The 26062-nt window shown below is 41.6% G+C and overlaps 1 protein-coding gene across 2 annotated transcripts in view; it reads right to left on the bottom strand.

The window, feature by feature from the left end:
• Positions 1 to 2928: 2928 nt before the first annotated feature.
• pde4dip (phosphodiesterase 4D interacting protein) overlaps positions 2929 to 26062 on the bottom strand; it is a 41310-nt gene continuing 18176 nt past the window's right edge. Inside the window, exons 19-33 of one of the 2 annotated variants that reach the window (XM_074667618.1) lie at positions 25956 to 26004; positions 14450 to 14718; positions 14207 to 14347; positions 11154 to 11429; positions 10940 to 11071; positions 8939 to 9058; positions 8666 to 8855; positions 8438 to 8562; positions 6857 to 7003; positions 6679 to 6771; positions 6416 to 6603; positions 6193 to 6324; positions 5835 to 5973; positions 4369 to 4415; positions 2929 to 3818 (exon numbers count right to left, since the gene is read on the bottom strand). In XM_074667618.1, the coding sequence (XP_074523719.1) occupies positions 3762 to 3818; positions 4369 to 4415; positions 5835 to 5973; positions 6193 to 6324; positions 6416 to 6603; positions 6679 to 6771; positions 6857 to 7003; positions 8438 to 8562; positions 8666 to 8855; positions 8939 to 9058; positions 10940 to 11071; positions 11154 to 11429; positions 14207 to 14347; positions 14450 to 14718; positions 25956 to 26004 (2105 nt within the window). In that variant the 3' untranslated portion in view covers positions 2929 to 3761. The remainder of the gene's footprint in view (positions 3819 to 4368; positions 4416 to 5834; positions 5974 to 6192; positions 6325 to 6415; positions 6604 to 6678; positions 6772 to 6856; positions 7004 to 8437; positions 8563 to 8665; positions 8856 to 8938; positions 9059 to 10939; positions 11072 to 11153; positions 11430 to 14206; positions 14348 to 14449; positions 14719 to 25955; positions 26005 to 26062) is intronic. The other variant, XM_074667619.1, reaches the window with a different exon arrangement.

Below are 26062 nucleotides of genomic sequence, written 5' to 3' on the forward strand. Positions count from 1 at the left end.
GGGGACCTCTTTTCCATCTCCAACATTAAATGGAAAAATTATAAATCTGACTAAAAAATCAGTCACGATGAACTCTGTGTAATCTTTATGGGGCATTGGTGACAAACATGAGCTGTACAGGTTGAATAAACCCTAAATTACCTTTACCACTTTGACCCACGCTGGTAGATCTAAAACCCACTTTTTGATACTGGGTCAAATTTGACCTGAAACAGTACATAGAAAACCAAAAACATGGCGGACAGGTGATGGCCTGTGTTAGCCGTTAGCATCCTGAAAAGAAGACGACGCCACGCTCAGATGTTATTTAGTCCCTTTTTATTAGAAAGGCTCTTTTCTTTTACCCCAAAACACGTCTTTTAGAAAGAGTTCATGCATAGAAACACAGCTGGTCTTTGTCCAACAGCATCAAAAACTGATGTACACACTCCCTTTAATATGTACACACATGAGCTCACACACACACTGAGAAAGACACTGAGTTTGACCTTTGACCTGCATGACATCACACAACAAAACGCTTCAACTTGATCTGACTTTACTCCTCGTTTGTCGACACACACACCGTCCACTTTGGTTGATCTTATTGCTTCATAAATATCAAACTCTAGCGTTGGTTTTTCTACAAAGCCGAACATGAGAGGGCGACTGCGCTAACTTCGCGCTGATTGTCCTAAAACTGGATCCTATATGAGCTCCAAAAGAAAACATGGCACTTTAACAGCCCACACACCCACACGAAGCAAACCAGAAAGGCTATTATTGCACAGTAACCCAAAAAATTGCATATTTTTGTTAAAGTAAAAGAGTAAAAGAGGGCCGTGGAGCCACAGTTCATGCACAATGAAACAGAAAGAGCTAAACTACGACACAGAGAACGGAGGACAACTCAAAGATGAGATGGAGCCAGTGTAAAGTACCAGGATGAGGAGGTGATCTGCACAGTGAGCGTCAGGGATCCACCTGGAGAACGGACCTTTGCATAAAGACGTTAAAGGATTGATTGATCGCTTACATCTGATTGTCATCTTGAGGGTCCAAACCTTAAAATCTGCACAAATTTAGAAAATAAAACAAAAACAAAAACATCTAAAAATATATTAAAAAAAAGAAAAAGACATGGTCCATTTTCTGGTAACAAACCTGAAATGTCATCTGGCCTCGGTCTGTTTTCTCTCAGACATCCGTTCATGTCGCGAGCTGAAACTCGTGCTTGTTTTAGTCTGAAGGATTCACAGCTCTGCAGGTTTGACTTTCAGCAGGACGAACTGGGTTGGACCCGTTTCTTTCAGAGTAAATGTGTGAAATATTCATCCAGAAGCTTCTGTGACCAAACCGCCCGTCTGCAGCTCCACGTGGTCTCAGCAGTTGGCCTTTTTTATGACACTGTTCGTACGATCAGGACGAAATGAAACTGGATCTACGGCAGTCAGAGAGTATGGCTTTGTTTCCACGAGCTGCTGAAACCTCATGCATCTTTGCTAAACGCTAACAACAAACATGAGCCTGCACAGAGGCTGACAGGAAGCACTTCCAGTTTGGTTTGGGCTTTTTTTAAAGCTCGTCTCTTGCTGGCATCGAGTGGGTTTTGTTTCTTTAATCCCTGCTGAAGTAAAAGGCTGAAGTTAGCGTCTGATTGAGATCCTGTGAATCAAAAGTTTGATTTAAAGAAACACGTCTATTTCATGTTTCCATACGGTCAGATCAGCATTAAATAACAGTTATCTAGCTAGCTAGTTGTCTAACCAGAGTTGAAAATTAAATCAAATATTACCTGCAGTACCTTCAGTGTCCACTTGAGGTTGGCCCCAAAAAGCCAAAGATCCTCATTAACACTTGTTTTAACTCCCCCCTTCATCACAGCAGGATCAAACATTTTTACAGAACGGTACAAAAACAGTTTTGGCTGGAATACCTTATTTCTCTTATCCTTCACTATATCCTCTACAGTTTTGCGTATATTTGCATGAGTAGGGGCGGAGCTAAGTAAAAGTTTGGTTGAATCAAATGGCTTTGATAACCCTCTCCAGAAACCAAGGGTGACGTCCCTGAAGATTCTTTCTTACCAAATAAAATCAGGAGTTTTCAGCTAATGCTAACGTTTTCTTAGCTAGTAGGTGTACCTGTTATTTATAGTAGTAAGTCTGTGATTTAACGGGCTGGAAACTAAAAGTACTTCCTAAAAACCTAACAGCCGCCCCCCTGTTGTTGTTTAACTACAAGCTTCGCAATGAAGCCAATTCTTAAAACAGGCTAGGCTAAAGTTTCAAACTGTGGGGTAACCGTGCATCAGAGTAATCCCAGGATGAGACACTTTTTCTAATGTCACTAGGTTTACTCAATCTATGACATCACAGATTGGTGAATGTCATTAAAAGAGTATGGACCAATCAGAAATGTCCACGAGGAGCGGTCCCAAACCCTTAATGTTCAGCTCAAGAGTTCCAAACTGTCACTTAACGAGGCCACGCCCCCCATTCCCTTTGACCCTTTGTCTAAAGGGTCTGCAGCCTGCAGCGCCCTATGTGTTATCAAATTCAAGTATTCTTTCCAAAAAAAAAAAAAAAAAAAAGTTTTTTTTTAAAATGTTTTTGCAAATTTTGAAATTTCAAATATAAATGGTATTTTCAAAATTTTTGTACTTTTTGCAGTTTTTTTGCAATTTTATTGGTATTTGAACACTTTTTTAAATTTCACATAATTAAACATTTTGAACATTTTGAAATTTTAATTTTTGTAGATTTTTAGAAAATTTTTCAAATGTCACTTTTGGTGAAATTTCTGCCAATTTTTGAATTTTAAAAATTTTGTGACGTTTTTGCAATGAATGTCAAAAACTTGAAATTTTGTCAAATTTTTGAAACGCCAATTTTTTTTTTATTTCAGCAAACTTTTTAAAAATCAAATTTTTTCTAAATTTGTGTTCTTATTTTAATTTCAAAGTTTTTGGAATGTTTTGCAAACTTTTCAATTTTTAAAGTTTCTACAAAAGTATTTACAAAAATAAACCAAGACATCACATGTCCAGTTTCATAATTTTTAAAAACTTCTTGTTTATTTTTTCACTAGATTTCAAATATGTAAAGGATTTTCTCCACTATATTGTCTTTATCATGAAGATAAAGTAGATTCTGTGGCTCCTGAATGACTTTAATCCAGGTGAGCTGAGGAGAAATGGCTCCTATGAAAGTAAAGGACGTCTGCTGTATCTGCTGTAAACTCCTGAGTTGTTTATAGATTCAGTCATACAGTTTTCATTAAGAGAGACAAACTGTTTCTGTACCAGGCTGTAAACATGTTATTTTTGCTGTTGGACATTTTCAGACGTGGGCTCTAGTGGACACTTGCGGTACTGCAGTTGTCAGCTCTAAATCATGAGCTAACTCCAGCCGCTCTCAGTCTGGTCTCATATAAAAACATTTCGCCTCGACAGAAGCCCTCGTAGCACCTTCACACACACACGCGCGATATTTCTAACAGCTACAACCGTTAACATTCGCGAACGCTCATCGACCTGCAGAGATCCAACGACTCAAACATCCTCTACGCTCAGACGCCATCACTCAACCCAAATGTTCCCCCAGCCAACCAGAGTGAAAACTTTCCAGCGTTTTCTCCAACAGATGATTCGTGATGAGGAACTCGGGGCTGGTGCAACTACAGGAAGGCTGACTGCAGGGGGCGCTGCTGCTGCTGGTGGTGTTGGTAAGCTGCTCCCTGACCGGCAGAGGAGGAGGAGGAGGTGGAGGGAGTCAGAGGCCTCACGACACCCCGACAAGGAGAGAAGGAGAGGTCACAGAGGCGTCCGCCGTTTTTACCTGGAAGAGGAGACGATCAGAGGCGTTAGCGAGTCCTGGGTGAGTTACGGAGCGCTGCACGGCACCACTTCAAATCACAAACTTCATTTACAGCCAGAAACATCTACAGAGTCACTTTCTCATGTTTTTCTACCAGTCTTTGTCCAAAAATCAAGAAAAGCCAGAATCTGTTAGCGTTTGTGGTCTGTTAGCGTCTCTATACTCCACAGTTTATTAGCGTGTTAGCTCGTCCATCAACACAAGATGCAAAACCAAACATCCAGGAACTGTCTGACAACGCAGCACAGCAACGCCAGGGGATCATACCTTTACTCAACCAGGGGTGTGAGGAAGAGGATGAGGAAGAAGAGGAGGATGGAAAAGGAGAGGAGGAAGGAGGGATAGGGAGAGAGGCAGGGCACAGGGAGGAGATCCTGAGCTGGTTCTCCTGAGGAGGCTCAGCAGGAGGAAAGAGAGGGAGACAGATCAGAGGGATTCACTGTGTTTGAGTCTGTCCCCGCAGACCGGACCAACGTATGAGACCCTGAGCGCTCTGAAGACCTGAGCTTACCTGCAGGTTTGTCTTTGCCGTCCTCAACACGTCCCGGGTCCTCGACACTGTGAACAAACATCCCAGAGTCATCGTTTCACATCAGTCACAGGTCTTAATTCTGTCCCTCTGGTGCCCCCGTAGAATCTTTAAATACTGAGGTTCTAGAATGTTCATCATCAAGCACAGAGAGCTTTCTGTCTTTGTGATGTCACTGCATTCTGCCCTGATGATGTCACTACATTCTAGAACTCTCTGATCTCTCTGAGTGATTTTAAAACAAACTACAGACTCTTAGCTTTTCTTTTATCATTTTATTGTTTTAACACCATTTACTTTGGTAATTGTTCTTTTAGTCTTAATTCTGTCCCTCGGGGGCCGCGGTAGTATCTTACACATTTTGCAGCTCACGTAAATCTCTGTTTTCCTCTCTCTGGTGTTTAGTAAATCCTTTTTTCAGGCTCTGTCTGGAACACTCTGTTTTAGCTGCTGTCTCTTTAAGACTTCCTGCTCCACAAACCCCCTTTACTTCTGATTGGAGGCCTGTCAGTGGCAGACCCTGGTGTTTGAGGCCCTTTCCCTCCATGAACCTTGTTTTCGAAGCGCTACGTAGCATTTTGAAGAAAAACAAACAAACATTTTTTTATTCTTTTTTCTTTTTTTTGCTATTTTCTAAGTTTTAAATTGTTTTAAATACTTAAAAACTTTTGAATTTTCAAATATTAATGACACTTTCACATTTTTTGAAATGTTTAATTTTTTTTTTTGCAATTTTTTGGTGTTAAAACAATTTTTGGCATTTCAAAAAATGTATGTTATTGCATTTACTAAAAATTTCTTGTTTGTTTTATTTGCAAATATTTGAAACGACACATTTTGTGAAGTTTTGGCAAACTGTTAAAATTTCATTTTTTATGTTTTTACAATTTTTATCATAATTATTGTCATTACTTTCTAAATGTTTTTAAAAAACATTTAAATTTTTTGCAAATTTTTGGTGTATGGACAATTTTTGAATTAAAAAAAAATGTAAATTTTTCCAATTTTTTAATCTAATTTTTTTTTGGAAAAATTTTTGTAACTACAGGTTTTGTGAATTTTTGGCAAACTGATAAAATTTAATATTTCTTATGTTTTTGCAATTTTTAAGTTTTCAAATAAAAAATATATTTTCGAGATTCCAAATTTTTATATTTTTAAAATGATTTATAATTTTTTTGTCATTTTAACATTTTTTTGAAATTTGCAAAAAAAATGTAAATGTTAAAAAAAAAGATTTAAATATATTTTTTTTTGTTTTTGCATATTTTTAAGTTTTAAAATAGTTTGAAAGGCTCTGACCCTCCTGAGATTCTTACGTCATGAATCCTCTGAAGCAGCTGAAGAAGATCCAAACAAATGAAAAACTCTGCAGTGACAAACGTTTCTGGATAAACTGGAATAAACTTGGTGTGTTTCTGTGTTTCCCTGACGTGTTGTGGACTCACGTTGGCTGACGATAAAGTGCTCCATGCTGTCTTTGGTGCGGTTGGAGCTCTTCACTCTCTCCATGGCGTCCTTCAGAGCCTCCTCTTTCTCAGAGAGCTTCAGACGGAGCGCGGCGACCTCCTCCCTCAGAGACTGATTCTGCAGACACAGATGTGAGACGTTAGACATCAGGAGGTGTTTGTTCAGAGCTCTGAGTTTAATCCGTCTGGATCCTTCAGCTCCTGAAGGTCTGACGTTAAACACCACAGACTGTATTTTCCACCTCTCGCCTGCGGAGGTCAGACCTGAGCGTCTGAGCGGGTTAAACCTGTTAGGAAACGTTAGACCACAGAGAGGCTTCAGCGCCGGCGCTCTGACCTGCTCGCGCTCCGTCTTGTCGGGCAGAGCGGCTCTCCAGAACATCCGGAGCAGAGAGTCCGACTCCTCCAGGATCCGTCTCAGGGTTTTGGTGTCGGACAGGAACTTCCTGACTTGGCCTGGGTCTGGAACCTGACAGGGACCAGAACAGAGGACGGTGAATCCACCTGCTGAAGTCTCCCTGAATCCTCCACCTTTAAAAAAGCGCGGACTGCTCTCTGACCTGGTGGACGCTGAAGTCCTGCGCGGCATTCAGGGAGCACAGATCCACCTCCATCTGTCGCAGGAGAGCGCCGCCCTCCAGGATCTGCTGCTGCAGGGCCCTGAAGTCGTCGATGTGGCCCACGGCGTGGCGGCCGTGGCGGTTGGCGAAGGAGCCGTCCGGAGCCTGACCCTGCAGAGAGGGGGCTGCTGGGAGGAGGAGCAGGAGAGTTAGGATCAAACAGGACAGAGGACGGGTTTCATCCTGACAGCTGAGAGTCTCACCGTGGTCGTCCTCCGTCTGTCTCTGAGCGGCGTGGCGAGGAGACGGCGGGCTGATGAGCCCGGTGTCTCTGACAGGAGGAGAGGGAAGGTTATCTGTGGAGGAGAGCGTCCGTCAGCACCGAGCGGCACACATCTCTGTCTCTAAGAGACTTCAAAGTTTTATTTTCCTCAGACTGACCGGTGAAGAGTTTCCTCCTGGAGCGGCGCCGAGGGTCGGCCTGAGCGCTCAGCTGCTGCTCCAGCTGGAGCTGCAGCTCTCTGGGGTCAAAGGTCGCACTGCTGCGCTCACTGCTGCGCTCCAGGTGGGCGTCTTCTCCAGCTTTACCTGCTCACAAACAGGAAGAGAGATGAAGCTGTGCTGTTACCACAGATTATTAAGGCCTGAGAAGTGGAAAGAGAGGAGATGATAATCTGAGAAAAAGACAAATGATCAGAGGAACTGGATTAATGAGCCTTCATTTTAATGACATTTAAATTCATTTTATTTCATTTTGATTCATTTTATATGATTTAATTTTTCTTTATCTAATTATTTCATTTGATTAATTAAATGGTTTAATTTGAGAGTTTCTTTCAGAGCACATTATAATCTTTTTTTAAAAAAGGTCTTACAATGTTTTGAATACCTCTGATTAAAAGGTTTTTATGAAGCGTTAAGGTGAAAATAGGTGTTATTTGTCATCTCATCAAATTCTGCAGTAATTTCCATTTATTCCATTTATTTTATGTTTATTTTGATTTTCTAAATTAAATTGTAGTTTATTTGAATTTATTTTCATTGTCTTTATTCTATTGTGTGTGTTTTTTTGTTTTTATTTTAAATCTTTTTATTTACTTTAATTTTTTTTGTTTCTGAATAAACCTTATTTTTTTATTTTAATTCTTTTTCATTCATATAATTCCAATTAAAAAGATATCATTTATTTTTTTAATTTAATTTTTCAATTATTTTGTACTTTAATTCTTGATTCTGAATTTTACTTAATTTCATTTTGATACAATCAGTTGTCTTAATTAATTTTATTTTGATTTGCATTTTTACTGTTTTTAATTCATGCTAATTTTTACTTAAAAGATTTTTTTATTTATTTAATTTTATTTTAAGGTTTATATATATATATATATATATATATATATATATATATATATATATATATATATATATATACATATATATATATATATACATATATAAATATATATATATATATATATATATATATATATATATATATATATATATATATATATATAGCAATTTTTTCATTTTTATTTATTTATTTATTTATTTACTTATATTTATCTTTTTTTGTCTAAATTTAAAAGTTGTTGAAAAACAACACTTTCCTGGGACTGGGCCTTAACAGAAACTTCACAATTTCAAAACAGATAAGGGGAAAAAAACATGTATACATGTATGTATACATATACACATACATATACAAACATACATGCAATAAGGCCTATGATCATTTTTATTTTCAATTAATTTCATTAAATGTATTTTATTTAATTAAATATAAGCCTTTGTTATTTTATTCTATTTTAAGTTTGTTATATTTGAAATAATTTATAAATTATTTTTTTTTTAATTTATTATTTCTTTCTGTAGTTGATCACTGAGCTGCTTCGATCTGATCCTCCTGTCAAAGATTCTCTCGTTTCTTTTTGTTGATTTTTGATTCTAGTTTCTTCATGACACTCTTTAAAGTATGATTTCATAATCTGATTCTGGTGTCGACTGAAGAACACCTGGTACCTGTGTGTGTGTTCCCGGGGCCTCCACACACTCTGTGGTAAACCTGCAGCTCACACTGGAGGGAGTGGACCAAACTGCGGCTCTCAGACAGCTGCTGCTGGAGGACGCTCACCTCGTGCTGGAGTCTGAGGACAGAGACAGGAAGTTCTTTTTATTTTCCGTCCACTTGATTAAACGTCCCCAGCCCCTGAGATGCTCTGAGACGCTCTGTCGCTCGTGGTCTCTCACCTGTTGACGGCCTCCTGGTTCCTCTGCCGCTCCTGTTTCAGCTGGGAAATCTCCTGACCTCGTGCCTCGGCTTCGCTTTGCTGATTCCTGATTTGCTCCGCCCACCTCACGGCCTCTAGCTCCGCCTCCTTCAACCGAGCTCGGTCCAGGAGCGCCGCCTCCTTCAGCTGCTCGGCTTCCTTACTGCCCTCTGCAGGTGGAACAGAGGTAGTGCGGGGTAAACGGGATAATCTGGAAGTTTCTGGAGTTAATCTGGATAGTTCTGGACCGTACCTCTGGCGGCCTCTCTGAGCTGGTTCTGCAGGCTCAGGTTCTCCTCCTTCAGGGTTCTGATCTCACTGGACAGCTGGCTGACCGAGTCCAGACCCTGGATGTAGATGTTGGTGGGAGCTCCTGGAGACGGACGCAAACATCCATCACTTTATTTAAAGACACCTTCCAAACTTTTTATTTCACACTTTGAGGAGAAAATCAAACTGAAGACGTCAGGAAACTTTTGCTCTAATCTTAAGGAGCCCAAATAAAACGAAAGTGGAATTTATTTAAGGTGGTATGATACTCCAACAGTTAGAAATGAATCAACAAATCAGTGCCATTTAAAACACAGCGTGGTTTAGATAAGACTAACTGAGACCAGAGCAGCAATGAGAAAACTGATTTAATATGAAATAACAGATAAAAAGTATTAAAGATGAAAAATGTAAAAACATCATACTTGTAGAAAACATGAATAAAGATATAAGTTTTTTAGATACTGGCTGTTGTAAATAGGTTTATATGTTAAAGAAAAAAAAATCCTATGACTCTGATTAAAGAAAACAACAGAAAATGAACACTGTGTGAAATTTTATTTGATAAATACAAAAAATAATCTTTTGATTCATATTTTTTTTTTTCGAACTCAGTCTTTATTTTCAGAATATAGACCGCAATAGAAAATAATTTTATTTTAAAAATCTGAACTAAAGGCGAACAGCTCCTGAAATCAGGATTTATATTTTAAGGAAAAAGGTGGACATTATGTAAATCAGAAATATAACACTTTAGGTTAAAAGTCAGTATGCTGGTTGGAAACTGGGTTTTAGGAATTAATTCTTAAATGCATAGTTGCATTTTTATTTTGATTCATATTTATCAATTTTACGTTATCTATACTTTTTCATTTTGATTAATTTGATAAGTTGTTAGTTTAATTCATTTATAAAGCATGTTTTCTTTTATTATTTCAATTTTAGGTGTTTTTTCCCCATTCTTTTTTTTCATTGTAACCACATTATTTCTATTTTTCTGTTAGTTTTTATTCTTATTTTGATTTTTCTTTTACATTTATGTTATTTTAATTTGTTAAACTCAATTTTGTTTTAATTCTTTTTTATTCATTTCACCCAATTATATGAGATTTTTCTTTTTAATTTAATGAATAAAAAAATTAATTATTTCTATTTAAATGTTTTTTTATTTTTTCTTTGGTTATTTTAATTATTTTGATTCATTTTATCATCATCATTTAAAATAAATCTTTATTTGAATTTATTTTAATTTGTTATTTTTAATTAAATCATTGTAAAATCATATGATTTTGAATAAAGTTATGCTTTCAAATTATTCAAATTTGGTTTTATTTTAATTATTTTTTCTTCTCTATATTATTTCACTCAGTTGAAGTTTTTTTTTTTTTAAATCAGTCTTTATTTTCAAAATATAGAGGCTCATGCGTTGCAGTTCTATTCAAAACATGAATTAAAGGCAAACATCTCAGAATCCTTCCAGCTCATGTGGCAGACTGCTTCAGTGATGTAGACTTTTGGGCGGGAAGAAGCAAACTAAATGACATGAGTGTCAAGATTTTTTGTTTTAAGATTTTTAAACCATTTTCTTTTTTTTTTTTTTTAAATCCTTTTTTTCAAGTTTCAATCCTTTATTTATGTTTTTTTTATAAGCTGGGCGGAGAACAGTTCCCACTTTCTCCAGCAGAGGGCGAGATGTTTCTGTGACTCACAGGATGTGAAGTTTTTGGGAACATGTGGCTCCTGATGCCTTTTTTTTTAAATGGAGGGGGAAAATTTTAAGTTTTCAGCTTCATTTTATGACGTTTTTATCCCCTTACAGAAAATATACGACTTTTATAATAAATGTTTGAAAAACGTCCTGCAGGAAAAAAGCGACAGGAAGAGGAGGATCTTTTTCATCTGGATCAAGTTGTGTGTATGTGTATGTGTGTGTGTGTGTGTGTGTGTGTGTGTGTGTGTGTCTGTGTGTGTGTGTGTGTGTTACCTTTCTCGGTGGCGGTGCGGGCCAGTCTCTCCTCCAGCTGCTGTCGGAGCCGGTCGTTGGTCTGGATGGAGTCCTCCAGTCTCTGTCTCAGACTCCGGATCTCCTTCAGGTGCTCCTTCATCAGGTCTGACCCTGAACGTGACCCAGAACTCAGCGTCAGTCCAAAGACCCTGAACCCAACAAAAACCATCCCAGCAGGCGGACTCTGCTCTACCTGTGTTACTGGCTCCTGACTGGTACCCTGATGATCCTGAAGACAGGTCAGCTCCCAGTCTGACGGGTCGGGGTCCATAAGCCATGTCCCACAATGCACTGCTCTCCAGCAGACTGGCCCCCGCCTTCATGGCCCCGTCCAGGCTGCCGCTGGCGGCGCTGCTGAAAGGAGACGGCTGGTAGCCGTGGAAGGAGAGCGGCAGGAAGGAGGAGGAGTCGGGCGGCTGGTGAGCGAAGGAGAAACCCTGGAGAGGTTTGGACTGAGGCGTGGAAAACCCTGGAGGAGAGGATGACGCCCGGTGAGACGGCGTGGAGAAAAACAGACACACACCAGGTTAGACCAAGGAGGAGACGGTTAGAGACAGAGCAGGAGAAACACACACACACCAGGTTAGAGGAGGAGACGGTTAGAGACAGAGCAGGAGAAAAAGGGATGAAGGGATTTCTCTCAGAGCGAGGAGAAACTTAATCAACCAAACAAATCTGTCTGAGCGGGTTTCTCAAAGCTTCAGCCTTCATCAGAGTCCAGGATCACAGCAAATCCCCCACAGGCCGGACTCAGGGTCCAGACTCAGGGTCCAGACCCAGAGTTCAGACTCAGGGTTCAGACTCAGAGCAGATCATTAGTTAGAGACCAAGATCAAGGGGTCAGAGGTGAGAGGAGAGGAGAGAAGAGGAGAGGAGAGGAGAGGAGAGGAGAGGAGAGGAGAGGAGAGGAGGAGGAGAGGAGAGGAGAGGAGAGGAGAGGAGGAGGAGAGGAGAGGAGAGGAGGAGGAGAGGAGAGGAGAGGAGAGGAGAGGAGAGGAGAGGAGAGGAGAGGAGAGGAGGAGAGGAGAGGAGAGGAGAGGAGAGGAGGAGGAGAGGAGAGGAGGAGCAGAGTTGTGGATTATTGAAGCTGGTTAACGGCAGAAACATGCACCAACATTAAAACTGAAACCTGAACTGTTCCTGATGACCAGCAGAGGGCGACACAGCTGGTAACAGCTGATTTTTTTTTTTTTAAATGTGCTGTATAAATAAAGCTGTATTGTATTGTGTTGTATAACATAGAGCAGTCTGTGACAGTGACACGTCTCAATCTGTGGTTTCACAACTTCTTCAGTAAAGACAAATGTTCATGTCATCCCTTTCGACTTTTTTTTTTATCACATTCTAGAATTTTAGTTTCACTCTATTGCTTTGAGCACTTTTTATTTCTTTGATCCTATTCTATTGTTTTGGTGTCACTCTATTGTTTTTAACCAATCATGTTGCTTTGATCATGTTCAGTTGTTCTAATGTCATTCTGTTACTTTGCTTCAACTGACTTCATAATCATCTTTTGATTTAATGTGTTCTATTGCTCTGATGTCATTCTATTGCTCTGATGTCATTCTATTGCTCTGATGTCATTCTATCGCTTTGATCTTGTTGGAATGCTCTGATGTCATTCTATTAATCTAACTTCACTCAACTGGTTTCTTAATGATTTATTGTTTTTCTCTGTTTTTATTCTCTGAAGTCTTTCTATTGTTTTAATCCAGTTTTATTTCTTTGATCATGTTCTGCTGTTCGTTCTATTACTTGTCTTAACTGATCTGTTTCATAATATTCTATTGTTTAAAAACATTCTATTGTTTTGGTCACGCTGGAATGTTCTGATGTCATTCTATTTCTTTGCCGTCATTCCACTGATTTGGTAAAATTCTGTTGCTTTTTTGATCTGATGTCTTTCATTGTTTTGGATTAATTCTATTTTTTCTTTTATTTCATCCTACAGATTTAACCATTCTATTGTTTTGGTGTCACTCGATTGTTTTGATCCAATCCTATTGCTTTGACCACATTCTGTTGTTCTAATGTCATTCTATTCAAATGCCTTTTTTGATTGGTTTCATAGTACTCTATAGTACTCTATTTCTTTACTACATTCTATTTAATACATTCTATTGCTTTGATGTCATTCTATTGCTTTGGTCACACTAGAATGTTCTGTCTCATTCTACTGCTCTGACTTCAATTAACTGGTTTCTTAAAAATCTATATTTTTTTATTATGTTTTTATTCTCTGACATCATTTTATTGTTTTAATCCTATCATATTGCTTTGATCATGTTCCCCTGTTCATTCTATTACTTTGTATTCTATGACCCGTTTCATAATACTCTATTGTTATGAAACATTCTATTGCTCTGATGTCATTCTATTGCTCTGGTCACATTTGAATGTTCTGATGTTTTTTTATTACTTTGACTTCATTCCACTGATTTGGTAAACTTCTGTTGCTTTTTTGATCTGATGTCATTCTATTGCTTTGATGTCATTCTATTGCTTTGATGTCATTCTATTGTTTTGATTCAGTTTTTATTTCTTTTATTTCATCCTATAGATTTAACCATTTTCTTGTTTTGGTGTCACTCTATTGCTTTGATCACATTGTGTTGCTCTAATGTCATTCTACTCATATGCTTATTTTGATTGGTTTTATAAAACTCTATTCTTTTAATTCATTCTATTGCTCTGATGTCATCAAATTGTTTTAATCCATTTTTTTTTTGTTTTGCTGTCACTCTACTGTATTGATCTTATTCTATTGCTCTGATCTGATTTTATTGCCTTTGACTGTATTCTGTTCTTTTGATCTCTCTCCATCACTCTACTGTCACTCTACTGTCTTTATTTTAACCCTTCATCTCCTGAGCTGCTCGGTCTTGTTTGGTCGGGGTTGTAGCTCTGAGCTCATGCACAAACAGTCGAAGCGACCCACTCTCTGAGTCTCCGAGCTGCCGCTGTAACATCTGCAGCTCCTGATGAACCTCAGCCAGGGAGAACCCGGCCCCCCCGCTGGCCTGGTACCGGGTTCTGGGGGGTACGGGGTGAGGATGGAGGGACAAAGGGCCCCTCTGAGTGTGGGAGGAGGAGGAGGAGGAGGAGGGGAGGGGAGGCTGAAAGGTGAAGGATGAAGCTGGAGCTGGAAACCCAAAGAGGGAAAGACAGGATCAGGGAGGAGGCAGAGCAGACCAGGAGCCATGAGGTGGAGGACGAGGATCAGGACCCTCCTGAACCCAGACCTACCTGTGCGGCTCTGCAGGTCTGCGGTCTGGAACGGGGACCGCATGCTGGGGCAGCTGTGGCAGGAGTGGGCTCTGTGGGATGAGGTGACGGATGGAGGGGCGGACGGGAGACGGGACAGGGAGCCAGGATGGGACAGGCAGTCTGGGGACAAACAGAGTCTGGTTTATCTGAAGGACACAATGGAGGGGGGGGGGGGGGGGGGGGGGGGGCAGAGTCTGGTCTGTGTGTGGGTCCTGGTCTCACCTGTGCCCAGTTTGGCTGAACTCTGAGTCTCCTTCTGTCCCAGCTCGCTGACGGCGTCCACGTCGGAGCAGAGCTCCAGGTCCTCGTTGATCGATCCGTGCTCATCGGACACGTAGGAGATGCGATCTGATTGGTCGGTGGTGTCCGAGAGGGCGTGGCTGCTGCAGGGCGTGTCCGAGCGGTGAGGATGATGATGGTTGTGATGCTGGTTCAGTTTGGCGCGGAGAGACTCGATGACTTTGTCTTTCTGCTGCAGCTCCTTACTCAGCCTGCACACACACACACACACACACACACACACACACACACACACACACACTCAGTTATCACACACTCTTCCTCGTTATCAGCCGTGTGACTTAAAGGATCAGGCCTGAGGTGATCTACCAGGTGTGTGAGTCACCTGCCGGCTGATCTGGACCGTCACAGAGGCTTTAGTGAGCGCGGCGTGCTGCTGTAGGGAAGCCTCTTAGTGACACATGACGCATGACACCCCGTCACACACGCTCAGGGGACACACACTCTGACAGACCCCACAGAAACACACTGACACGCTCCACATAAACGTGTTTTTGGCGGCGGAGGAACAAAGAGTCCGCTCACACATGATGACACATGTTGTGTTCAGTGAGCCGCCGGCTGCTGATTTAATTAACGCTGACGTGTCGGTACACAGACGCTGCAGTGAAGGTCATTCATCTAAATCAATGGGCAAACACACACACACACACACACACACACACACACACACACTCATAAAAGGTTCATCCCAGCGTCTGTCAATAACCAAACGAGCTGTGGAGAACAAACTGTTTTGGAACATGTTGTTATTAACGGGGATCTAAAACCAGCTGCTGGATTTTAGCCTCTGGTCCCAAAGTGGGCGTGGCCTCCGTTCACATCCATCAATGTTAAAATCTGAACATAAACAGAGGAAAAATCGAACATAAAACCACGCAAACAGGAAATGTTTGATCTGTTCACTGGTCTCTGGCATCGGCGAACAGTTTGCCCCTGCCCCTAGTGGACACCTGAGGGAACTGCAGTTTCTGCACCTCTTTACTGATGTCACCAGTTACTTGCTTGAGCAAAACAGACTAAAACCCCAAGTGGCGATGAACGGCGCTATCATCTGTGATCCATCAGGATCTCTGTTCCCAAAAGCCCCACCAAACGGGTCGGTTCACTTCATCTCTGTCAGTCAGCACTAGGGATGGGTACCAAATTAGATACTTTTATAGGTACCAACAGAAATCTGTCAAAAGTACCGGGTACCAATTCACGAAAAATCAAAAGGTACCTTATTTAGGTACATAAATGTGTCTTTGTGAGTATGAGGGAGTGGAAGAGTAGGTGATTGTCCATGCTGGACATGAACACAGCATTACAAGGTTGTCTAATTGAAAAATGAAAAAAATATATAATTAAACAAACTTATATTTTTTACCAAATATGCACAAAAAAGTACTGAAAATTGGTACCGTTGAGTACCGATACCGATTGCCAGGTACTGGGCATCGGTACCATATCGTTTCATATGTGAAAGGTACCCATCCCTAGTCAGCACCATATAAGGTCATATCCTCTGTCAATTTTTGGTATCTACGTGCCCAAAGGAGGAGCAATGGGTGTAACCATTTATATGGCAAATAGGGGTTTTTGGATCCCAAGTGGGTTGGAAACAACCAAAACAAATCTTTTTTTGAGCCTCCACTGGAGGGTAGAGCAAAGTTGTTTTGGTCCCATTCACGGTTCCCAGATGGCCAAAGAGCAAACATATCAATTCCTAGTTTGTGCTTTGGTAACGAATTGGCATTGTACCCTACACTGTCGGTCTTCATAGTCCTCCTTCCAACACGGACCCACATACACATCCTCCAAGACGTGACTAAAGCCACGTTTCCACCAAGTTGTTCAGTTCACTTCGTCTCGGTACGGCACGCATTTTGTGGCGTTCCCTTTGACCCATGTTTTGGTTCCCTTCTGTTGGGGTGCCAGACTAAACTGATCCAACCCCAGAAGGAGGAGCTAGAAACACTGCGCAAATGTCAAAAACAAAATTGTGTAACTTTTTCTTCTTCGTTGGATTTATTAGCGGGGTACACTGTGTCGGCTGCTGTGCCGTCAAGCTATCGCGTAGCTGATGCAGCTATCAGCATCCAGCTTAAACACCGCCTACTGTACTGATCCAAACCGGACCACTTGGTGGAGACGAGGTTTAATAGTCATGTGCATAGAAGGAACCAGGCTCCTACGGCAAGCACAAAGGTATTTTTAACCATGGTAGGGTGGCGCTGTGACTTTGATCTAGTTATCTGCAGTATGTTTGAAGGTGTTTATGAGAGTAAATATTCTGATTGTCCAATAGGTGGCGCTATTACCATGACCAAAACATGTATAGATATGTTCAGACTAAGTTTTTGAGCATGCTAACACAATTTGGGCCTCGCTGTGGACTAGAAAAGAAGGTAGCATGACCTTTAGCCTGCTGTATTTTATTATCTAAAGGAGTGTTCGTACTTCTTTTCAATAGTAACATGTTTCAACATAGCACGACAAGCTCAAAGTCGCTGTGAAAAGCAGAAAACAAAGCAGGACTGGATCACACAGACCACACTGCCCCTCTGTGTTTTGGAGGAGTACTGCATGGCTATACTGACACGTCAATGCTGCAATTTGTGGAGCTAATGACGGGGTAGAGCTAACATACTTATATCTTGTACATTGCCAAAGCTGCAGGGAACGTTTTAATGAAACCTGTGCATCTATCCCAGTTCCTGTTTGGGATTAACTCAAAGAGGAAGTGACAACACCAGCGCTGCAGCTCCTACATGTCTTGGCTCTACCAACTCAACTGACAGCACCAATTAAGGTGATTTCCTCGTCATTTTTCAGCATCCACAGGGTGCAACCATTTAGATGGCAAACAAGAGTTACCTGGATCCCAAATGGGTTGGCACCTACCCAAACTAGTCCCGTGTGGGCCTCTGTTGGAAAGGTTAGCTTAGTTGTTTTGGTCCTACTCTGGTTTCCCAGGTGGCCAAAGATCAACCCATTTGCGCCATGTTTAATCCTGGTTTATGCTTCAGTATCAAATTGTCAATGTACCCTACACTGTCGGTCTTCATAGTCCGCTTTCCAGCACAGACCCCAGCACAGTTTTATCTTTTTATCCGTATTAATATTTGTCTGTAAAGTTGCTTCGAGTAGTTCATGCAACTGCTGTCTTCAAACTTTGGAGGAAGCATGTTTATCTCAATGTGCAGCTAGCTTAGCACAAAAACTGGCAGGAACAGCCATCTCTGCATGATTTGCAGGGAGTGTTTCCACAGACTCTCCCCGATAAGCAGCTGTGTGTGAGTCTTACTTGTCGAGTTGTGCGAGCAGCGCCCTCCTCTCCCTGTCGGTGAGCTTCTTGAGCAGGAGCAGCTCCCTCTCCTGAGCTTTCCACTCCCACAGAGAGAAGGAGAACAGCGAGTCTCTGTACAGCGGGCTGCTTTTCGACAGCATGGCCTTCCACAGAGGAGCCATCTGGCCCCCTTCAGACCCCCCTCTGCTCGCCGGGCTACTGAGCGACCATCCCTTCCCCTCCGACCCAGACCTCGGCGTGGACTCAGACTTTCTCTGCTGCAGCTTTTCCTCGCGGCCGTGTCACTGGAGGTGGGCGAACGTGGCTCATTGGCGGCTCATTGGCTCGACGGCTGAGGTTGTGACCCCGGGCCGTGTGTGACGGCAGGTGCAGCGTGTGCGGGGGATAAAGGGATGGAGGGATGACTGAACGTGAATCTGAGCAGGTGAAAAGCAGAGTAAATCCTCAGATTAGGCCTCCTGGGGAGGTGGATTTTCTGTGGCTCCCTTTGTGCGCACACACCTGGGAGCGTCTGCAGGATCACAGGTGGAGACTGACAGGAAACCGACGCTGAGGAAACCGACAGGAGCGCTGGATGTGTGCGCCAGCATCAGACATGCAGAATTAAAAGATTTAGGCATCGATAGGAGGACGTCCAAATGTTTTCGATCCAGCCAAAGCTGATCAACGTGACGCTTTGATGACAAGAAGACTGTTTCCTGAGGATTTAGAAGCTAAAACACGGCAGAAAAGTCTTTTCTCTGCAGATCCCAAAAAGAGACTTCTTGCATTCAGGTTTTGAATAGTCCCCTCTAAGAGAAGAGCCTCTTACGCACAAAAACCTCCCTCATTAGCATCGGCAGCGACCCCGAGGAGAGATGGAGTGACGACAGAGCGAGGAGAGGAGGGGAGCGCGTTATAACGGATGTCCGGGTCCTGGGGGCTTGTGCGTTCACGCTGCGCTGCCCAGCAGAGAGCTGAATGAATGAGCTGCTCTTCCTCTTCTTCTTTTATCTCATCTCTGTGCTCCCTTTCTTTCTGAAAAGTGAGCTCCAGGCAGTAAAAAGTAGATTTCCACAAGAGGAGGTGAAATCTGGGACCATAGAGCGGTCCGTGTGTGAGGAAGGAGCAGCTCTGCGATGCTGTGGGATGCGGGATGCGGCTGCAGGATGCAGGATGCGGAGCACCATGTGCAGTGATGCTGGCTCTCCGTCGAGCTCTGTCCCTCTGCGGCTTCCCTCACGTTTCCACTCCCTCTAACTCCCTCCCCTCCTCCCTCCTCCCTCCCTCCTCCCTCTGCGTTTAGCTGCTCCTGACCTATTTCCCTCCCCATCGGAGGTTTTAATAACTTAACCTGATTAGAAGCCGTGTCGACATGAGCCAGGCCCGGCGCAGCGAGCAGAAGCCTCAGCAGAGTTACTCTAAGAGAATCATTTATCAGGAGAAACATTTATTTTACCGATGGTTGGAGGAGATTTTATGACCTCTGACCCCGTCCAACACATGACATGAATACATCGCCTGATTCACACAGTGAGCACAAAGGGTTAAATGCTGCAGAGAAAACAGTGTCTCTGTTTAATGAGGCGTTGTGCATGAATCCAGGACGTCACCGACCCCTCTCTGTGCAAATGAAGCTCGTTACGAGTTCATGACATCATTTCCACCTCCAGCTGACCCCGTCTCATCTGATCTGAAGAAGATTTGAGGGTTTCAGAGCCGATCTGAAGGATCGAGCTGCTTTAGGGTGGAAGGAGTTTCCTCTCCTCGTCTGGATCATGATCAGTGATAAATTCAGCTCTGTCAGGATGAGAGCGCACAGCGCAGAGCTGCACACAGCTCCTCCTACAGGCTGAGATCTGACCTGCTGAGTGTAACAAGAGTCTGTGCATGATTAAAAATTTAGTGAATAATTATCTAAACAATATATTTTTTTTTTTAATTTATGAAACTGTACAGGTGATGGTTTATTTTTTGAAATTTTAAAACACTTGTAAAAAATTCCAAAAGCTTTTGAGATTTTCAAAAATGTGCTAAAATTTTAATTTAAAAAAAAATCTAAAGTAACAAGATTGGCAACAATTTAACAAATTAGTTTACAGAAATTGCGAAAATGTCAAAATGAAATTTCAAGGACTTGCAAATAATTTAAAAAAAATCTGAAATCTTTGCAAAAATTTTAAGTACTTTTGTAATTCAGGAAATTTGTCTTTTTTTTTTTTTTTTTTTAAGAGTGATCTTTTCAATTTCAAAATGTTACAAAAGAATCAGCCAACATTTAAAAAAAAAAAAAAAAAATTAAAAATGCGCAAAAAATTCTAAATACTTTTCAAATTTTCAAAAATGTGCAAAAATGTAAAAAAAAAAATCAAAATTTACATGAATGGCAATGGATTAAAATAGTTACAAAAATTACATAAATTTCAAAGAAAGAAATACAATTGCAAGTGCTTGCAAAATTAAAAAATATATATATATTAAAACTTCAAAATCTTGCAAAGTTTGAGAACTTTTACAATTTAGGAAATTTACCAAGTTTTTGTGTGATCTCAAAAATGTTTTAAATTTCACAAAAAGTATCAGCCAAATTTTTTGAAATTTTTAAAAATGTGTGAAAATTTAAATTATTTTTTCAAATTCCCAAAATGTGAAAAAAAAATTTAAAAAACTTTTTCAAATTCGAAAAAAGTTTCAAATGGCGCAATAAAAAAACTGCCAAGATTGTTTTGAAAAAAATGAAAAAATAAGATATGAAAATGTTATGAAAATAAAAAATATCAATATGCAAAAATTAAAAAAATACATTTAATAAATGTTCAATAATGTCTAAGGATTTTGAAATAATTCCTGAATTTGATAACAGATATTGATTATATCTCTCAAATCACTTTTTTTTCTTAAATCAGTATTTTCTTCCAGATGAGTCTTTTTGTAGATGTAGTTATCTTCCCAGGGCTGTAAAACTTGAGGTTAGCCACAGGTGCATGGAAAGTTGGTGGGCTGTTGATGTTGTAGGAGGTGAAGTAGAGCGGTGGCAGGCTTTATTGACAGATGGGATGAAGATTTAGTTCAACTAAATGTTAACACAGGATTTTATTTAGTGTCAGTGTCTTTAATCATCAATACCCTCTGGAAGAAAAATAACTATTCTTTATTTCAATCATGTTTTTTAAAGCTACAAGGAGCCACTGCAGAGGGGTCAAAGGGCCACATGAGGCTCCAGAGCCACAGGTTGAACACCCTTGGTCTAAACTTTGGACAGAAAGTCAGTGAATGTGTGTTTGATGGTTTATTTATTTGCTTCTTGGTAAAAAATCATAAACTGTTGTAACGACACAGAGGATGTGGTTTATTCTTCAGTTAATTTATCACTTCTCTTGTTCAGATATCAGCCTTTCTGCAGCAACGACAATGTCCTACATATCCTGAACAGATGTCGAAAAAGAGATTTAGTGTTTTTTGCAGCTGCGACGTCTTTTGTCGCGTTACGCCGACGTGATTGTGTGTTCATTTGCATCTTTAAATCCTCAATATGTCACACACTCTCTGTGTGATTGAGTCAATGTATGTGTTGATGCACAGGCCGACCCCTCACACACACACACACACACACACACACACACACACACACACACACACACACACACACACACACACACACACACACACACAGACTCTAGATGAGACGGCCGTCACAGAAAACACACTGTGTAATTCTCCCTCACATCTGGTGGGCCATCTGTGCTGCAGAGCCGTGATGTTAGATTACTGCAGGCCCCTCTCTGCTCGCTCTGCCTCCGACCCTCTGAGAGGACACTCTAATTAATCACTGAGCATCGTTTGTTTACTGGAGTGTGACCCCGAACTCGCCAAATTCTACCCGACAACAGCCGTCAGGCAGGAAGGCAGGATCTGGGTTTCTCTTCCTGCGTTTGTCTCCTGAATTAAAAACCACGCAGGCTGAAATAAAACGTCCTGTCAGCTGTAACCCCCCCCCCCCCCTCTCAGGTATGAAACCAGCGAGCTGTTATCAAACTGGATTGGGCGCCGCCGTGTTCCACGTGACTGCGTATCCAGGACATTCGCCGCTCATCCAGGAGAGATGGCCCCACGCTGAGCTCTCACATATGGCCTGAAAGGGACGGAGCAGCGTCTGAAATATTCATCACACACACCGATGAATTATGGAGCACCTGAGAGGCTTAATAAGCTGTTTGAAAGCAGGTTCAGAGCTGGACACGCTGTCCTGGAGGAAATGTCCTGATGGAGAGCATCACTCGCTCCTGCTGACAAGACTCCCCCTGTTCCTCTGCTCGTTTTAGACCAGCTACGGTGTCTGCAATGCCCAAACTTAAGATAAAATCCAACTAAAGCTCCAGAAGCTGCTTCACAACTTCTCTCAGTCTGTTTCACCTGTTCGTAACAAAACAAATGATGCCTCTAGTGTCCAAAACAAGGAAGTGCATTTATTTACAGATGGAGAGAAACCAGAGAGTTGACCTGTGGCTAACGCTGAGAGGCTAATTCACTACTTCAACCTTTGTATTGTATATTTACTTTGTAAATACATCCTGATCTCAGAGGGACTCACCTCAAAGGGTCAAAAACTCTGTCTCCTCCATTCATTCGAATGGGGCTGTGGTCAAAGTTTAAAAAATAAAACCACCCGGTATAAATCTTTCTCTTATCGTATGCTGTGGGGATATTGAGCTATTATTGGTCTGTGTTGTGTTTCAGTCCTCTTTTTTCCGTAAAGTTTCATTTTCATTAGTGATTAGAGGTTAAAAACGAGGCTTTATGTCGTGTTTAATGACGACTGACGGCTGAAATTCTTGTGTTGTTTTTTTTAGGAATAGTAAGATACGTCAGGAGGGAGAAACTAGAAGAGATTAAGAAAAAAAACAACTTTCATTTGGCACCTGGTTCCACCCTGGCTTCACAATGACAGCGTCCAAGATGGCGGTATTATGGTAGAAGGCGGAGCCACGCTGACCATTCTATATACAGTCTATGGGTCGTACCATGCTGAACTGAAGTTGAATTTTGTATTTTTGTTATTGATAAATAAAGAGAGTTGATTTTCAAGCAGGTGAAAACATTTTATCAAAGCGAATTAAAGCTGCAAACAGCGTTGGTAGTTGGTCCCTCCACTGTCAAGGTTTCATCTCTTTATAATGTGTGTGCTACACATTCCATTTTCCCGCCTTCAGTGAGTCACATGACCAGCTACACGGAACTCTCAGTCAGTGTGACATCATCACCAACTGCTGCCCTCTCAGGAGAGAAACTGACTGAAGTTTGGAAATGTCTCCTCATAGCTGCCACAATTTTGACCAAATCTCTGTTAAAATCAATTTTAATAGTTTTGTAGTAAATTTTGTCAGGAATCCATCTGTGTAATTTTTAAAGCTGTACCACTTTGACTTTTTTGTGTAGAGGCCTAACTGCCAAAGCTTGTGTGGAGCTGGATCCTCCTCTCCCATTCATTCTAATAAGGAGCTGAAAGAGCTTCTCTGGAGTTCACTGACTTTGAGGGCTTGTCATTCAAAAACTGTTTGAGAAACAACAAATTCCTACAGAGATTTTGTAAAACAGGGTCCACTCTGTCATCTGAGCAAATTTCAAACTGATACTGTTTATGGCCTAGGAGGAGATAACTTTTGTTTTGGCCCAAAATGAAAGAAACGCATGAAATACAATCATGTCCTCTCCTTTAGTGCGAGGACACCAATTTGATTCAATTCAATGGCTCAAATTCACTTTTAAGGGGCAGAAATCTCAGCACAAACTAAACTCAGATGTTTCCTGAACAGTTTACTCAAAGTTATCACCACAGCCCAGAACAAACTGAGCTGGAGATGAAAAACAGTTGATTCTTTCTCCATCACCTGTGAGGAAATAAAGACCTGTCTCCATCCTGTCTCCATCCTTTGTTTCCTTTCACATCAGCTCTCATTTCCTGCTCTCACTCCCCTCGTCTCTCTCCTCGTCTCTCTCCTCGTCTCTCTCCGCCTCCAGCTGCTCTGACATCATCACATTACGAAACCGCGGCCCCCCCTGACGTCACGCTGAGGCGTCACAGGCTACACCGCGGGGCAGAGCGGGACTGCATCCACCCCTCATTAAGGCTGCTGCAGACTCAGGACCAGAGGGAGGACCTCAGCTGACGGGTCGATGGCTCAGATAATCAGAGCGAGGATGAGGAGGGGGGTGAAGATGAGGACAGATAAAGTGACACAAGAGGAGGAAAACCTCAGCCCTGCTGTAGATTTGTGTCTTAAACCCACAGATTATGGTCTGGAGGAGCTCTCCCAGCAGGGGAGCAGCTCCAGACCCAACATCATCCAGATGTTCAAGCTCCAGCAGCCTGATCTCTACAGCTTTAAGACGCTTCACTGAAGGGTGGAGCTCACAGTGACCAGGACCTTTAAAACTCAAGAGTCCAGCTCACAAACCCTGACATCCTGAGCATTTTTAAACTTCACAAACCGTGACCTCCTCCTGAAATATAACCTCTAACTTCCCCGTCTAAAGCTTTAACAGCTGTTTTAAATGTTGGCAACTTATGTTCCATGTTTTTTCCATGTGCTCAGACCTCTGGTGCTGAGAAAATAAACCAGCCAAGAACCTTCAGACTGCAGTTCCTGGAGTGTCCACTAGAGGCTGGCTGCAGAAGCACCAAAAACCACTCACACATCCATTCAAAGAGCCCTTCTGTTACCCTCTAGCCATTAGCTAGAAGCTAAAGACATTTTTACCCTCAGGGTGAGTCAGTGTTTCCAAAATAGCGCCTACCAGCAGTTTTCCTTTATCGGCAGACATGTTTAGGGCAACATTCCGGAATGTTTTCCTTTATCAGCAGACATGTTTAGGGCAAAATTCCTGAATGTTTTTCTTTATCGGCAGACATGTTGAGGGCAACATTCCGGAATGTTTTCCTTTATCGGCAGACATGTTGAGGGCAACATTCTGGAATGTTTTTCTTTATCTGCAGACATTTTTAGGGCAACATTCTGGAATGTTTTTCTTTATCTGCAGACATTTTTAGGGCAACATTCCTGAATGTTTTTCTTTATCCACAGACATGTTTAGGGCAACATTCTGAAATGTTTTTCTTTATCTGCAGACATCTTTAGGGCAACATTCCTGAATGTTTTCCTTTAACTTTCCAGATATTAAGGGCAATATTCCGGAATAAGAAAGAAAGTTAGATTGAGTTAGAATTTCTTGTATGATGGTTGGCTTTGATGGTTGTCAAAGTAGAAGTGTTAAAAACTGCAGTTCATGGAGAGACCACTAGAGGCAGGCTGCAGAAACACCAGAAACCACAAACACACTCTTTAAAAAGATGTTTTTTTGTTTTTTGTGCCAAAGGCCTGTTTTTTGGGGGGCGGTTTTGCCCTTTTTAATATTTTGGGACAAACTTGGGGCAAGTTGAATAAATTTGACTTATCTACATTCCCAGATTATTCACGCTAGGCCTGATTCAAACCAAATATTTACACTACGTAACACAAACTTCCTTCCTGTTGTTTTCCGTTTTGTATTTAACAGAAAAACGCAGAGAAACGTCACTCCTCATGGTCAGAAACAGTTTGACGGATTTTTAGGAGCTTCCTCTGCAGGTTTTACCACAGGAACAGAGACAAACGTTTCCCATGCAGATTGATCTGAAAGCATCAGTAAAGACAGAGATGCTCGCTTGGAAAAAACTGAGCACAAGATTTTCAGGGTTTGATTGATTTAGACTCAAACCTGGGATTACGGTCGTTAAGAGGTTAACAGATGTTTCTGAAATCAGATTTTCCTTATCAGTGATGTGAGGATCCATCATCATGGAGAGTGTTCACAGACGTATCTGGGTTATTATCCCCCCCCCCCCCCCCCCCCCCCCCCCATCCCTCGTTTGTCAGCCAATTATCTGTCGTTAATTATCATCGTCCTCTGAGGTCATCTGATAACCGCGAGGAAAAACATCATCCCAGCGTCACTCCCCGATAATTTCCACTGACCGACATTCAGCACAATGATGATGACGCAACACACACACACACACACACACACAAACACACACACACACACACACACACACACACACACACACACACACACACACACACACACACACACACACACACACACTGATGGATAACTGACCGGATGGCGAGCAGCTCTGTCTTCTCATCTGGATCTTCGGCGTGATCTCCTGTCGGACACACATTAAGAGTTAACGACTCTTTGAATCAGCCCTGATGAAGTTTGTC

This window comes from Halichoeres trimaculatus, unplaced genomic scaffold (genome assembly GCF_033239565.1).
Source record: "Halichoeres trimaculatus isolate MK-OKI-2021-1 unplaced genomic scaffold, fHalTri1.1 fHalTri1_scaffold_4, whole genome shotgun sequence".
NCBI classification, from domain to species: domain Eukaryota; kingdom Metazoa; phylum Chordata; class Actinopteri; order Labriformes; family Labridae; genus Halichoeres; species Halichoeres trimaculatus.